General features: G+C 37.6%; 1 protein-coding gene across 2 annotated transcripts in view; it reads right to left on the bottom strand.

Annotated features, from left to right (window-relative positions):
- The window catches only part of TLCD3A (TLC domain containing 3A), a 265072-nt gene extending 253641 nt beyond the window's left edge, over positions 1-11431 (bottom strand). The window contains exon 1 of one of the 2 annotated variants that reach the window (XM_044055425.1): positions 10946-11431. In XM_044055425.1, the coding sequence (XP_043911360.1) occupies positions 10946-11067 (122 nt within the window). In that variant the 5' untranslated portion in view covers positions 11068-11431. The remainder of the gene's footprint in view (positions 1-10945) is intronic. The other variant, XM_044055424.1, reaches the window with a different exon arrangement.
- Positions 11432-15099: the final 3668 nt, after the last annotated feature.

Below are 15099 nucleotides of genomic sequence, written 5' to 3'. Positions count from 1 at the left end.
AAACACTAAAATATGAAGCAACGTAGCCAACAAAATGAAACAAACAAATGACCACCTGTTTTACCATGCCATTAAACAAAGAAGTAAAATAAACCACTTACAAGTTAAAACAAATTCCCTTCTTCCAAGTAATTTAACACACAAAAAGAAAAACATATGTCTGCCAGTCTGCCTGTTGACAATGCCTACCTTGTAAGCAGGACAAAAAAAAAACAACTCTGTCAGTCTACGCATTGAAGAGCTATTCCTGCTAGTAGAACATCAGATCTGATCAGCGCAAACAGCACAGCAAAGCCCACTTCTTCTTCTTTTGGGAGATAAAAAAGCCTATCATCATCTTCACAATCTTCTAAACAATTTGTCAAAGGGAGAACTGCAGTAGTAGAAAGCTAAACAGAGTAGAGTAGTCTTCCCTCTCTGCAGCAACAGTCTCCAGCTCAGCCTGTGGATTCTCTAGGCATTCCCAGGCAAATTGACAGCTAGAATCCTTGTGTGTGTGGCTTCCTGGCAGTGGGCTGTGCCTGATTTACCTTCTCTGTCAGGTATCAAGGGGCATCCTCATAATGTGCATGAACAATATCAAATGCCCCCTCTCAACATGAAGGAGAAGTAGCTATACTCCCAAGGACCTTTGGGATTTCCACTCTCTTTAGCTCTGCTACCATGAAGGGAATCTCATTTCTGCTGCCTGTATTCATGATCCCATCCTTTCTTTCCATACCCAAAACACATGATCACAAGTTAAGGTGGGGGACACAGACTGATCAGTAACATTGGAGCCAGGTCCTGTAACTCAGCTCTCACTTCACAACCACACTCCTCTTGAAGACTTTCAGTAATGCATTTACTGTACTAGTACACTTGTCAGTTGTTTGATCTCCTCTACCCTCACTCATGAATAAGATTACAAAATGCTTAATCTCATGCATCTGAGGTACCTGGTCCCCCCATGCTGAGACAGCAGTGCACCCTTTCCTGGAATAGAACAATGACCTCTGATATGGAGGTGCTAGCTTCTCATTCTTTCCTGGAGACAGCAATCCTCTACTGTATGGGTGATAACTATGATCTCTGATTTGTAGGTGTTAATTTTCATCTTAACTGCTTCACATTTGGCAGTGAGTGCTCCACTGCAGACTGTGCATCACATTCAATTGAGTCTAAGCAGGAAATATTATCTGCAAACAACAAAGATGCAACCCTCACAGCATTAGACCTTGGCTGTTCTTTTGCCATTCTCTCCACAAAAACTGCAAAGAAGAGGGAAGAAAAGGTGTACCCTTCTGGGATTCCTTAATGTCAGAAATGTGAATTCAGCTTTTACTTCTCAAATATAAGGAAAAGAATGGCATGCAGCAGCAGCCCTGATAATCTGTACTGTTATAATGCCTCCCACAGGGTATGCACAGTATGCAATCATATACCTTTCTCTTAAGTTCACAAAATACATGTAGACAATAATGGTGAACTCCTGTGAATACTTTCAATATCTGTGCAATGACAAACAGGTGGTCCATTCTTCCATGACTACAAGAGCAACTGCATTGCTTCCCACAATCAAAGGCAGTACTACTGGATGAAGCCTCCTTTCTAGCACCCTGACATATGTCTTCTAACATTATTGTGACAATTATTATTATTACTACTAATGTTTTACCAAATTCAGACATTTAAGGTGCACAAAAGCAGTAAAATGGCTGCAATTGATGGCTATTCAGCTCATATGTGGGTTAAACTGACTTGCCCATTCTGCTGTTTGATCACTGATCTGGCATGGCAGAAGTAATGTCACATAATGGTTTTGTTGAAATAATTTCAAAACTAGTACTACTACTATGGCTTATGCTTCTGTGTGTGTGTGTTGGGTGTGTGTGTATGCGTGGTGTATTTAACAGTAACAATTGGGCATAATTTGTTTAAACTCCTATCACAAACATTAGGATTGCATGTGATAAGCGGCTACTATTGGTCTGGCAGTAGTAGCATGGGTGTGAAAGCAACTTGTTCACTGGCACAATTTCACGGTGAGTAAAACTGTCATTTTACAGCACTTTGCTCTGACTGATTTTGAACCACGAACTGGTACAGAGACAGCAAAACCAATAACACAAAAAACTCCATACAGAGCAGCAGTGGTAACAAAGCAGCAAGCAGCAACAAGTTCAAATCCAAGTAGTCAAAACTTTAATAATTAAAAATATACAGCCATACTCCACAAGGTTAAGCGCTTTTGTCTCAATTAAAATACTTCATCAGAACTCTCAGTACAATTAAACCTACTTGTTTAAATACCCCATCCTATAACTTGAGAGCCTATCAGAATACCTACAATTGATTCATAATGCTCCCTCCTAAAATATTTAAAGAGATACCACATTAAATTTAATATACAAATAAATTAAAAACCTTATAAAATGAAAATGACCATTATATTCACACTAAGTTCGACACTTCATAAAAACCACACTATAATATTTACACTTCCAACAGTTTTAATTTTAGGGCAAGATTTATACAGCAGCATTCATTTAGTCCAGGGTGACTCATGGCATTTAAAACAAGTTGCCATCTCAATTCCCAATAATTCAAATCCTCTGTAATTACACCCCTCTGATCCTGAACAACTTGTTGAATCACTATAAACTTAAATAAATGAGTAGGTTGTCCCATTAAATGCCTATATAATGCATTTGAACTTTCTTCTTTTTTAATGTCCATTTTATGTTCATATGTGCTTTCTTTCAACCTTCTGCAAGTCTTACCAACGTAGAAGACTAGACATAATTGACAAAAGGCTAAGTACACCACTCTTTTAGAGTCACAGGAAAATGCCCTGTTACATTATATGTTTTACCTTGCACAGTAATATTATTCATCACTAAAATATGAGTACATTACGGGCACCTTCCACACTTAACCATCCCATATGGTCTATTTGTTTCCACCTTCTTAGGTTTTCTAACAAATTTTTAATAGACATATCCTTCCTATATACTATCCCCCTCCAAATGAGAAACCTGGTGGTCTACAGAAAATATAACCGAATTCTTACATAAAATATTAAAAATACCATCACTATCCAGAATGCATGTGGAAATAAAAGCCTTACACTTGCTAATAGACTTATTAAAGTCGTTGTTTTTATTATTATCATTCTCTCTTAAACCATTTGTAACAGTACAAATATTTCTGTCCCGTTAATAACCACTTCGCTACCACTACCTAGCAATGGGGTGTATGTCCCCTGAGTTCTTTTTAATACCACCTCATTTTTAATATCGCTCACAAATTCATTGGGATAACCTCTTTTAAAAAACTACCTTTAATATAATTACATTCCTCCAAAAGCATCTTATCAACTATCATCCTAGTTGCTCTCACCAGTTGGTCCTTAACCACTACTTTCTTTTGATGTCTTGGGTGCCAGCTGGTGTAATGAAGATAAGTATTAGAAAAGGTAGATTTCCTTTTCTTTTATCTGTCCTTATTTATTACCACATCCAAAAAAATTTATTTTATCTGAATTATAAAAACTAGTCAATTTAAAAAATTCTGCAGTTTCTGAGATAAAATTAAAAAATTCTATTAATTTGTTTTCAGTATCCATAAATAAATATGCCATCTAAAAATCGAGTGTAAAAAGACCAATAGTTAAAATTACTTTTAAATAAATACATAGATTTCCAGTAGGCCATTACTAGGTTGACAAAAATGGGATCACAAGTTGCTCCCATTGCCACACCCATATTCTGTTTAAAATACTGACCTTCGAACCACAAACAAATTCTTAGATAAAACTAAGTCCATAAGAGAAGTAACCAACTTCACCCTATTTGAATCTAAAATACCAATTTCAAACAATATCTCCTCAAACCATTCTAGGCCAGTCCCATGGGGTATTGTAGAATACAAATTATTAACATCTAAAGTGACAAAAAAACAATTCTCATTATAATCTAACTCATTGAATCTGGTTAAAAACTGCCACGAATCTCTACGAATTCGTGGTACCCTTTGCACAGAGTCCTTTACCATCACATCAATAAATTTGGAAATATAGTTTTGAATGATTTGAATCCACAACCAGTCTCAAAGGTGGGTCTGATAAACATTTATGTATTTTTGGGATCCCATATATCCTGGCTGTCACAGGTTCATTATTTTCCAAAAATTTATATTATATTCATTTTTAGTTATTTGCCCTTCTATCAATAAATTGAATAATGCCATATCTATCTTCCCAAAGACCACATTAATTTCATTCCAGGATGTTTATAGGTTCATAGGTAGGTACTAGGCTATCAGCCCAAGGGCCTACGTAAGCCTAGCCAGCAAGGTTCCATAGCTTACTCCACCCAAGAAAGTTATTTTCCTGTGCCAATGTCCAGCAGAGACACAGAAGTGATCCCCGGGATGTATTTCCTATTTCCCATCCACTCATCAAGATTTTTCTTGAAGAGTGCTAATGAAGAACTTTGCTTGACATAGAGATATATTCGTCCTCCAATAACACTCCATTCATTCTGCTAATATAAACTATTTTATTCATAATTTACAAAACACCCCACCCTTGTCTGGCTTCATTACTCTAATATTACTGTCATCATAAAGATCTTTCAAATAATTAGCTGCATCATTAGGAAGATTAAATCACTTCCTACTATTAGAAAGATTAAATCACTTCCTACTAGGTGGTTTTAAAAGCAAAGAACGAATTTCATTTTCACAAAACCTCTCGAACACACTGACAGTAAAATTAAGAGGGGGATTAAACACACTAGATGTTTTAAATACATACTCATTTTCTCTATTTAGCCCATTTTTAAACCATACCAGAATATTTAATTTGTGTACATACATTTTTAAATCCATCAAACTGTTTGTAATACAGCTCTTCTTGATGGACTAAAACTTAAAAAACATCTGCATGATTCATATTGACAGTTTTATCAGAAAACTTAAACAGACGAAAATCGCCTGTAGAGTTATATATTTGCACAGGGTAATCAATATTGCCCACTCCTACTGTTAAATTCAGTTCCTGACCTGTTCTGAAATTGTTTCGGCTTTGTCCCTTGTTTTATGCGATTCTCCTCCCTGGTATTCAACACTGGTTGTTGCAGTCTCTTTTCCATTAACCTCTCGGACGTCTGGTAACCTCCATGCTCTAAAGGGGCAGGACCAGTATCTTCCTCATAAATATCTTCTTATAGGTTCATAGGTAGGTACTAGGCTATCGGCCCAAGGGCCTACGTAAGCCTAGCCAACAAGGTTCCATAGCTTACGCCACCCAAGAAAGTTATTTTCCTGTGCCACTGTCCAGCAGAGACACAAAAGTGATCCCGGGGTGTATTTCCTATTTCCCATCCACTCATCAGGATTTTTCTTGAAGAATGCTAATGAAGAACTTTGCTTGACATAAATGGGTAGCTTGTTCCAGAGTACAGGAAGTCTCTGGGACAGGAATCTATCCCATCAGCATGTCCTGTTTATTGTGGTGACAAGGTTTAGGTCCCTAGAGCGTGTAGCTCGGAGGGATTGGGATTTCTTTCCAACTGCTCTGGGTTTGACATAGCTTTATATGTTAGGTAGAGATCACCTCTGAGTAGGCGATATGCTACGGAGTAAAGCTGGAGTTTTTTGAGGTGGTCAGTGTAGGGCATTTGTTTGAGGCCAGTAATCCTCTTTGTGAGGTACCTCTGTGGCCTTTCCAGCTGCTGCAGATGTCTTGTGAGGTACATTCCAAAAGTTGCGTTGTACTCTACAATGGGTCTAATGAGTGATGAGTAGAGGGGAACAATGACCTCTTTTTTCCTGGATGAGAACCCTTTTATGATGAAGTGTGCTACATAGAAGGACTTCCTGACTACTGTGGCGATGTGACTATCAAAAGAGAGACTACTGTCCACCTGAGTCCCAAGGTCTCTTATCACGCATTCTTGTGATTCTACTTTCTGCTGTTGCCTTATTGAACAAACATCACTGCTAAACATCATACTACTCTTCTGACTGGCTGGATTTGGGTAGGCAGAACCCTTCTGATATTCTTCCAAGTCCTTGTTAAACTTCTTAACTTTACACTGTAAAATATTATCACAAAATGAGTCTACTTTCTGAAATATATTCGGATAGTTTGTTTCATAATGTTCAAACATAACCTCATTAAGTAGACACGAATTTAAACCATCCACTTCATTAGATAATTGCTCAATCCACAAATCATTGTGTTTTACCATACATTTAAGCACATCCAGACTGGCTCTATTAAAAATACTAATCAGTTCATCATAGAACTAAGTGCCTTTTTGGACTCCATTAGGAAACTTCCATAAATGGAGCTCTCTCAGCACTACATTAGCTGATCTGTTCTCAAGTTGTAATTTTTTAAAAACAGTCAATTTATTTTCAAAATTAAACAATTGATTTCCGATGGTGTTACCTACATTCTCGTCCCTATTGGTAACACCCGGTCCAATAAGATCAAATTTATTAGCTTTCTAAACTTGAAAGTCCATGCAGTTATTGGATGACACTGAAGATGCACTTGAATTTGGTGTTCGCTGTGTTAAGTGGGAGCCCCAAACATTTCAAAAAGAACGCTGAGATGCAGATGGAAGCTCAGCCTCTTTTAGTTGCTGACTTACTTGCTGCACTAACACATTTAAATCTCCAGTAATGGAAACATTTAAAATATTGCTCACTCCATATTCCACCACTGCTCCTGCTACAGAAGACATACTAATCACGGGGTCTATATCATATATTCAAAATTCCACGATATCGAACACCATAAGTTTGAACTTGGAATTTTGAATATTGATAACATTGACCGCTCAGAGAAACATACACGCAACACAAGCACACCAAAATAAATAAACCACACACATACAGTTAACAAAACCCAACCCCACACTAAACCATACATACATTACTAACTATCCACTTACCTTAACCCGCACCCTAACCCTAAGGACCGTAACTATCGCACACATACCCTACGAAACTATACACAAACTAATTAATACACACACATACAGTTAACAAAACCCAACCCTACACTACACAACACATACATTACTAACTATCCACTTACCTTAACCCGCATCCTAACCCTAAGGTCCATAACTCTCGCACTACAGTGGAGGAAATAGTGACGTCACGGAACAGCCCACCGAAATCTTGCCCTAGGTAAGATTTCGATGTTCCGGGGCTTTGCTATTTTCATCATTCGATGTTGTGGGTGCGATATTTTAACTTTCAAAGTTTTACATCTTCGAAGTTATGATAAAGACCCCTAATCATGAACCACGAACTGGTACAGACACAGCAAAACCAATAACACAAAAACTCTGTATAGGGCAGCAGTAGTAACAAAGCAGCAAGTAGCAACAAGTTCAAACAAAAGTGGTCAAAACTTTAATAATTAAAAATATAAAGATATACTCTACATGGTTAAGCGCTTTCATCTCAGTTACAAATTCTTCATCAGAACTATCAGTACAATTAAACCTACTTGTTTAAATACCTCTCCTATAACTTGAGAACCTATCAAAACACCTACAATTCATTAATAATGCCTCCTAAAATATTTAAAGAGATACCACATTAAATTTAATATACAAATAAATTAAAAACCTTACAAAATTAATATGACCATTACATTCACACTAAGTTCCACACTTCATAAAAAACACACTATAATATTTACACTTCCAATTGTTTTAATTTTACGACAGGATTGACTTTTTGGATGTGGCTTCTACTGTGCAGCATCTGCGTGCCCTTCCTGTCCCTCTGTTGGTTTATCTATGTTCTCTGGCCTCCTCCAACACCCCAAATACACTCCATAGTTGTAGTTAAGTGTGCATCTTGTGACAGGCCTGGCTTGTCAGCAGTGCCACAGTGTGTGTGTGTGTGTGTGTGTGTGTGTGTGTGTGTGTGTGTGTATGTCTGTGTGAATATTAAGAATTTTTATCTGTGAACTCATACAGTACTGCCGCGCACATACGCAACAGTTCTGGGTAGTATTTCAAACAAACAAAACAAACAAGTCATCTTTTAAGAAGAGCATAAAATGCATCACAGAACATACACACCCTCAGAACTTCTAAGTGGCCCCCATAACCTCAGCTTAGTAGCTTCTTGTGCCCTGAATCTTATGTAGTCTAAAACTTGCCTGCTCAGAGGAGTGCACAGAAGGAATCTGTACCTGGTGCGGGGTGCTGGGATTGATGTGATCATAGTATCATAGGAGGTTACTAGGCCAATGGCCCTTGGGCCCTTACAAGCCTAGCCAAGAGTTCATCCCCAAAAAAGAAACCTCAGTCAGCACCTGTCTGAGGGACAAAGGTGGAACCCCTGGGACAAATCTGTGGTTTCCCATCCAGTCATCAAGACTGCGCTTAAACAGGGCAAGCGAGATACTCTGTTTGACTTGTATGGGAAACCTGTCTCTCCAGCAAGTTTTATTGATGTTGCATATTAGATTTAGGCCGTTCGAGTGGATAATGCACAAGGAGTTGGAGTTACGGATATGGACCATCTCTAGTACGGTAGGGTCCGATAGTGCCTTGTAGGTGAGACACAGACCACCTATGAGCAATCTGTATGACATCAAGTAGAGCGACAGTGATTTGAGCCTGTCTACGTAGGACAGGTGTTGGAGGCCATGGATTCTCTTTGTGAGGTATTTCTGTGGTCTTTCCAGTTGGTGCAGGTATTTGAAGAGGTACATAAGTTGTTTACTTTTCTGGTAAATCACTGAGGATTACTGACAATGCAGTGCTGTACAACCTATTGTTGTGTTAACTTTTAAAGTTAATTAAAAAATAAAAATAAAACAAGCTTCACATATTTCGAAGATCGACCTTTGTATTGACTTAAGTGAATCCAGCACTGCATTCAAGACTGCAATTTAGGCATAGTCCAGTGTTCTCCATTTTTGCAAACTTGTAGAGGTTAGGAGGCACACTCTATATATGTATAGGATAGCAGCCACCTGAAACGACATAGGAACTCTCCAAAAACTGGACCAGACTCAATATGGCTTTGTCAAAGAGAGGTACTGTCTGCTCAATCTGGTGGACTTATTCAAAAAAGTCACCAGGGCCATGCATGAGGGCAAAACGGTACACACCAATTATCTAGACCTGGCTAAAGCTTTCAACACAAGTCCCCAACTCAGGGATCATAAATAAACTTACTGAGTTTGGCATAAACCCCTACATCACCAGATAGCTAGCTATCTGGCTCACTAACAGGACACATTTTGTCCGTATAGTTGAATCCACTTCTGATAAGAAAACAGTTACTAGCGGGCGTCCCACAAGGCTCAGTGTTGGGGGCCCCTCCTGTTTGGTATATACTTCTCTGAAGTGAAGGTCAATTCTGGCTCACCAAGTTCGCTGACTGTAAGCTAGGAACAATCACTGAATTCCCAAATAATTTTGCCATCCTACAAACAGGCCTAAAATGACAAACAACTGCTGCCAAAACTATGGTCTGAGACTAAGTGCTAAAAATGCATAATAATACCCTTTGGTAAATCAGATATTGCAGCAAATTATAATATTGATAGCAGTGAATTAGATATCCCAACAAATTATAATACTGACAGCACTGCACCCCCCTAAAAGTAGACCCAGTGATGAAGAACCTAGAAACACAGATAGTAGTCTAAACTTAGACTTAGCTACAGTAGTGAGGAAAACCTGCTGAGTGGCTCAACTTATAAGTAAAGGCATGGCATCAAGATCAAAGGAACTCATACTGCCATTGTACTTGGCCCTCATCAGGCCCATAATCAAGTACAATGTTCCCTTCTGCATGGACCTAACCAGGCACTTACACCAATTAGAGTGGCCCCAGAGGTTTCTCACTAAAAAAAAAACAAAGCTTAAGACACAGGTATTATGCAGACCGTCTCCACCCTTCTTAAGACAATACATGTCACATAATACATATTACAAATCTTGGCTACAATCACCATACCTCTCAACCTGTTCATAGGTAGGTACTAGGCTATTGGCCCTAGGACCTATAGAAGCCTAGCCAAAGGTACCCTGGCTTTTGCCATCCAAGAAAATTATTTTCCTGTACCACTGTCGAGAAGAGCCACAGAAGTGATCCCTGGGTTGAATTTCCTATCTCCCATCCAATCATCAAGATTTTTCTTGAAGAGTGCTAATGAGGAGCTTTGTTTGATATTGATAGGTAGTTTGTTCCAGAGTATGGGAAGTCTCTGGGACAGGAATCTATCCCTCCAGCATGTTCTGTTTATTGGTTGGAGCAAGAAAACTGCAAAAAGCCATAAATAATGGGGGGTGGGGTGAAGGACCCAAAATAGTGGCAACTTTTAAATATAGATCCTACAAACTTGGAAAGTTGAGAGAATAACAGGCTTTGCATTAGCATGAATTTTTCTGGAAGGTATGAAGTCTGAAATTCAAACGTATGTCATTATTTTTTTACTTAAATGTCAATGATTTACCAAAAAATACAATTTTATGAAAAACGGGCCAAGGATATGATGCAAAAAATCTGGGCATTCTGCGAAAACCTGTACAGTTCAGATGTATGAAAAAACTACTTTATAAATTTTACTATTGAAGTGGTTACAGTGCTCTACTCTCCAATGTTATCAGAACCAACGACAAACCTGCTTCAGTCGTACCTACTGTAGCGAGAATTAAAGATCTCCAGAACTGGGGACAAACTGACAAATGCAAAAAAATAATTACGGAAAACTATCTCAATACTGCTATTATTACCATAAAAATGTTAATGGAAACACAGATTATGATTATTTTTTTTTTTTTCAGAAATAAACCCCCTGCAACCTTTAATAAATATCATCGTTTAGCGAGTGTAATTCACCGTTAGCTATAAAGCAGCATTATTTAAAACGCGAGACGAAATACAAAGTACGTAAAATACCAAATGATACCTCTTACTAATTACAATCACGTCAGTTTCGCTCCACCTTGGAAAACTCCTTCGCAGCCACACCGAGCACCCAAAAAAGAAACACGGGAATAACGCGCATCCCAGAAATAAGAAATACAACATGTTTTAAAAGCTTGGGGATGATGAGTTAATCAGCCAGCAACTTAAAACAGGCATCCGCACATCCTCAAAGGCGAACGCCTGTACAGCTTTTGGGGCACAACTCACCCCGCCCTCCACGCGGCAAGTTCTGCGCTTTTACTTTTGTAATTGCTGTGACACTCAGCCATTTCTGACGTGAAAACTTGTCATACTGGAGCAACTCTATGGGGCTTTCCACTGTGTTGCGGAATTATCTGTAAACACTCTTTCGCACACCTTCCCCTCCAGGACAATAACTGCATTAATTAGCAACTGGACGTTTTTACGACCAACGCCTTTGTTTCATACATCTATAGTCAGATTACTGTGTTACAACTTTATGAGCGTTTATAAAGATGCTATTCTTCGGCCATCACACTGCTGATATCACGTGATGTTTCAAGTGAGCCCTTGGTATAAAACGCACGTGGACTTTAACAACTCCAAACATACGGCATATGTTTACCCAAAATAGGGTTGCCAGTTGTCCCACTTTGCGAAGGACAGTCCCTCTTTGGGCAGTTATGTCCTGGCCAAAAATATTAAAAACTGGAAAAATGGAGGATGCTTTAAACAGATATCATAAGCTGATAAAACTGAAAAAAAATCAGAAGTCAAAATGAAGAAGAGGTTGGCTGAGTATGAGGCTGTTCAAGCAGAGATGTTTCAAAAAATGGTAGCATTAGAGGACAAAGCACATAGGGAAAACCTGAGATTATCTGCTGTACTAGAGAAAGTGGAAGGAACAGACAGTATTGATTTTATGAAAGCAAAAATAAACAAGTGGACTGGTATTCCACAGCAGTTTTTATTTAAAAGGACACATCTTGTGTATGCTCCAAACCTGGACGCAAGAAAGCAACTAAGACCTCTGCAAGCCTACCAGTAGAAAGAGTTGATTCTGATAAAACTGTGGCAGAAGGACAAAGTACTAAAAGTTGGAGACAGTAGAGTATTTGCAGAAACTGATTACTCACTGTACATCAGGCAGAAGAGGAGTAAATTTATTCCAACAATTAAGGAATGTTGAGAGGCAGGTGTGAGATTCAAGCTGCTGTATCCGTCTATCCTCAGAATATTTTTTTCCAGGAGGTAAAAGTCATTTTTGATGCAGAATGTGCTAAGGGGGAAATACAAACTCTTGCCCAACAAAAAGCTATCAAACAGAAAGTGACTCAGCTTCTTATTCTTCTGATAATAAAGCTCATAGATACTATGCCTGTGAAACATTTTCCAATGTTCCAAAGAAAAATGCTTGCGAGACAGAGAAAAGCACAAGAGTTGACTAAAAGAACCAGGAGTGCATTGAAAATGAGCCCAGAGACTGGAGCTGAGAGATGATGAGCTACAGGAAGAAAACCAGCAACTCAGAAATTAATGAATAAATGTTGGATTACACAGCATCATTTATATTTGTGAAATATTGTGGAACAAGAAAACCTGGAAATATTGGACTTTTTATTTCTTAAACTTGTAGAGGACTCCAAAGCATATGCCTTACATAATGTCATTAATGTTTGGAAGAACATTATAGAGGGGGGGGGGAGGAAAGAGGTTGCTGTAAGTAGAATATTTTTGTTCTTAACAGTATTTTTTAAAACATGACGTATACTGCATGTTGTATACTCAATCATTTTCAATTATTTTTGTGTGTTATACTGATACTAAAGTAAAAAGGTGCCCCTTTTTGACTTATTCTTTCTTCTTGTTTAGTTTTAAGAAATGCCGTCACTACAGTGTAAAAAGAGAAGAAAGGTTAAACAAAAGCATGTTTAAGATAGTAGGCTGTAATATTAGGTTGTTTAGTTGAGAGATGGGTTGTAAAAGTGTACAGAGCATTAGATAAGTAAAATTTATATGCTTTTTCTTACTTTTGCATAGGGAAATGATTGGATTAAGGCCCTTGGCTTGATCTGACAAGTTTTAAGTGGAAGCAAGCAAATGAAAGAATGTTACATGTAATGAAAAGCTTTCCTTTAGCAAGTAAATGTTCACAGTACAACATGAGAATCTTGTAGCTGAAGACAACTGTGTATATGTTGTTCTCATTTTTCTATGGAGACAGTCTGATAAGAGGGCAATACAACAGAATACCTTTTGTATATAATGGCTAAAATATGTTTTCTGAAGGCATTCTTGAGTAAGACAAAACAGACAGCACTTAGTATAAGTAGAAGTACAGGCTGTACCATGCATCTTAACATGAATAACCTTCATTACAGGTCAGTTAAAGCCTGTGAGATTAGCTGTCAGTCTGGGGCAATTATTTGAAGGTGTACATAGTTTTGTGTGTTTGTATGAATGTAATAGGTTGTGAGGGTGTTCTGGGGATGTGTTTGTTTTTTTTTTGTTTGAGGGGTTTAATTAAAACAAAAAGTCTTGCAAGATGTGGCAAAGGTTCAAATAGATATGACAAAGAAACATCTGTATAAAATATCAACCTGCCAAACTATTAATGTATGCATGTAACCCAAAATCTGAAACTAGACATTTTTAAAAAGCTGTTATACATAATAAGTGGAAATACTATCTTCCTATCATAATGGCAACACTTTCCATATTATCTATGAATGTGAATGGTCTCACAGGTTTATACAAAAAAAGAAACAGTAGTGAGCTATACTAAGAAATGCATAGTGCAAAGCTATGCTACAGGAGATACATTTGGAAAGAACACAGCATATACATTTGATAAAGGATTTTAGGATGGTTATTCACCAGAAAATCTGGGGCAAAGGAAAAGGGGAGTACTTATATTAATTGCTAGAATACTAATAGATGAGGAAAAAAATAATGGCAGATTTGTAGAAGCAAAGGGCTACTGGCAAGGGAGGAGGATTACATTGGCATATATCTGTATTTCACCTAAAACAGTTACAATGGATCTTAAGAAAATTCTGGGAGAAATAATCAGCTTTCAGCAGGGAATGTTACTTGTAGATGGGGACTGCAATTTGATTTGCAAAAGTGAGCATGTATTAGAGGGGGGATAGAAGGGAAAATATAACAAAAGAGGTAGATTTTTGAAGAAATTTGAGAAAATATTAGTTGTGGAAGATGTGAGTTCAGTAGTAGGAATGCAGAGATAATTTACATATTATTCTCCAAGGTACAAAAACTGGTTTAGAATAGACAAAAGTTATGTTTCATAGGAACATGAGCATTTAATTGAAAGTTTTTAAATGCATCCAATAACCATTTCAGATCACGCACCTATAACTAAAATAAAAATGCAGGGTAATGAAATAAAAGTGAGACAGTGGTGCTTCCCCAACTATCTGTTAACACAGAGGAATTTAAGGAATGGGTAATGAAAATCATTCTGGAGTTATTAGAGAAGACAGAAATTTCTTCAGAAAATATAGCTAGGGAGTGGGGTAAAGTGAAAGTAGAGTTTAAAAATAGGTTGGAAATAAAAGAAAGCGAGATTGTTAAGAAGTAACAAGAATTATTTAGAAGGACTGACAAATGTTAAAGCATTGCAGAATAGACGGAATCTCGCAGAAGAAAAGGTAAACAGAAAATAAGGGACCAACTGGATAATATGCATGAGTGTAGAAAGGTTGCTGTTAAGCAACTTGTTTTGTTTTTGTTTTTTGATAACTCCAGAGCACAAAGGTTTTAGCACAATGACTTAGGAAACAGAATGCAGAAAGGGATGTTGTAAAGCTTAAGGAGTCAATAACAAGGTAATAATTAGAAATCCTGTAGAGGTGTTATAAATATTTTGGAAATTTTAGACATCAAGACAAAATACATATGGAAATGTCTATGGAAGAGTTAAATATGCCAAGGTTAGAGGTAGATGAGACTCAATTATTAACTGTTGGGATAGCAGAAAACAAGATAAAAATAGTGATGTATAACCAAGCTACAGGAAAGTCTCCAGGAATATATGGTATTCCTGTGGAAGTTTGGAAGCTAGCAGGAAGAAAGTGATAAAGAGCTGGAAAGTTTTATTTGATATTGTGAAAATACTCATTTTCAATATTTTGATTTTTCAACATTTTTGGT

The sequence above is a fragment of the Protopterus annectens genome, chromosome 13.part0, assembly GCF_019279795.1.
Source record: "Protopterus annectens isolate FY-2018-M chromosome 13.part0, PAN1.0, whole genome shotgun sequence".
In the NCBI taxonomy this organism is placed as follows: Eukaryota; Metazoa; Chordata; order Ceratodontiformes; family Protopteridae; genus Protopterus; species Protopterus annectens.
Note: the sequence above shows the minus strand (reverse complement) of the source record. Positions and strands in the feature narration are given on the sequence as shown.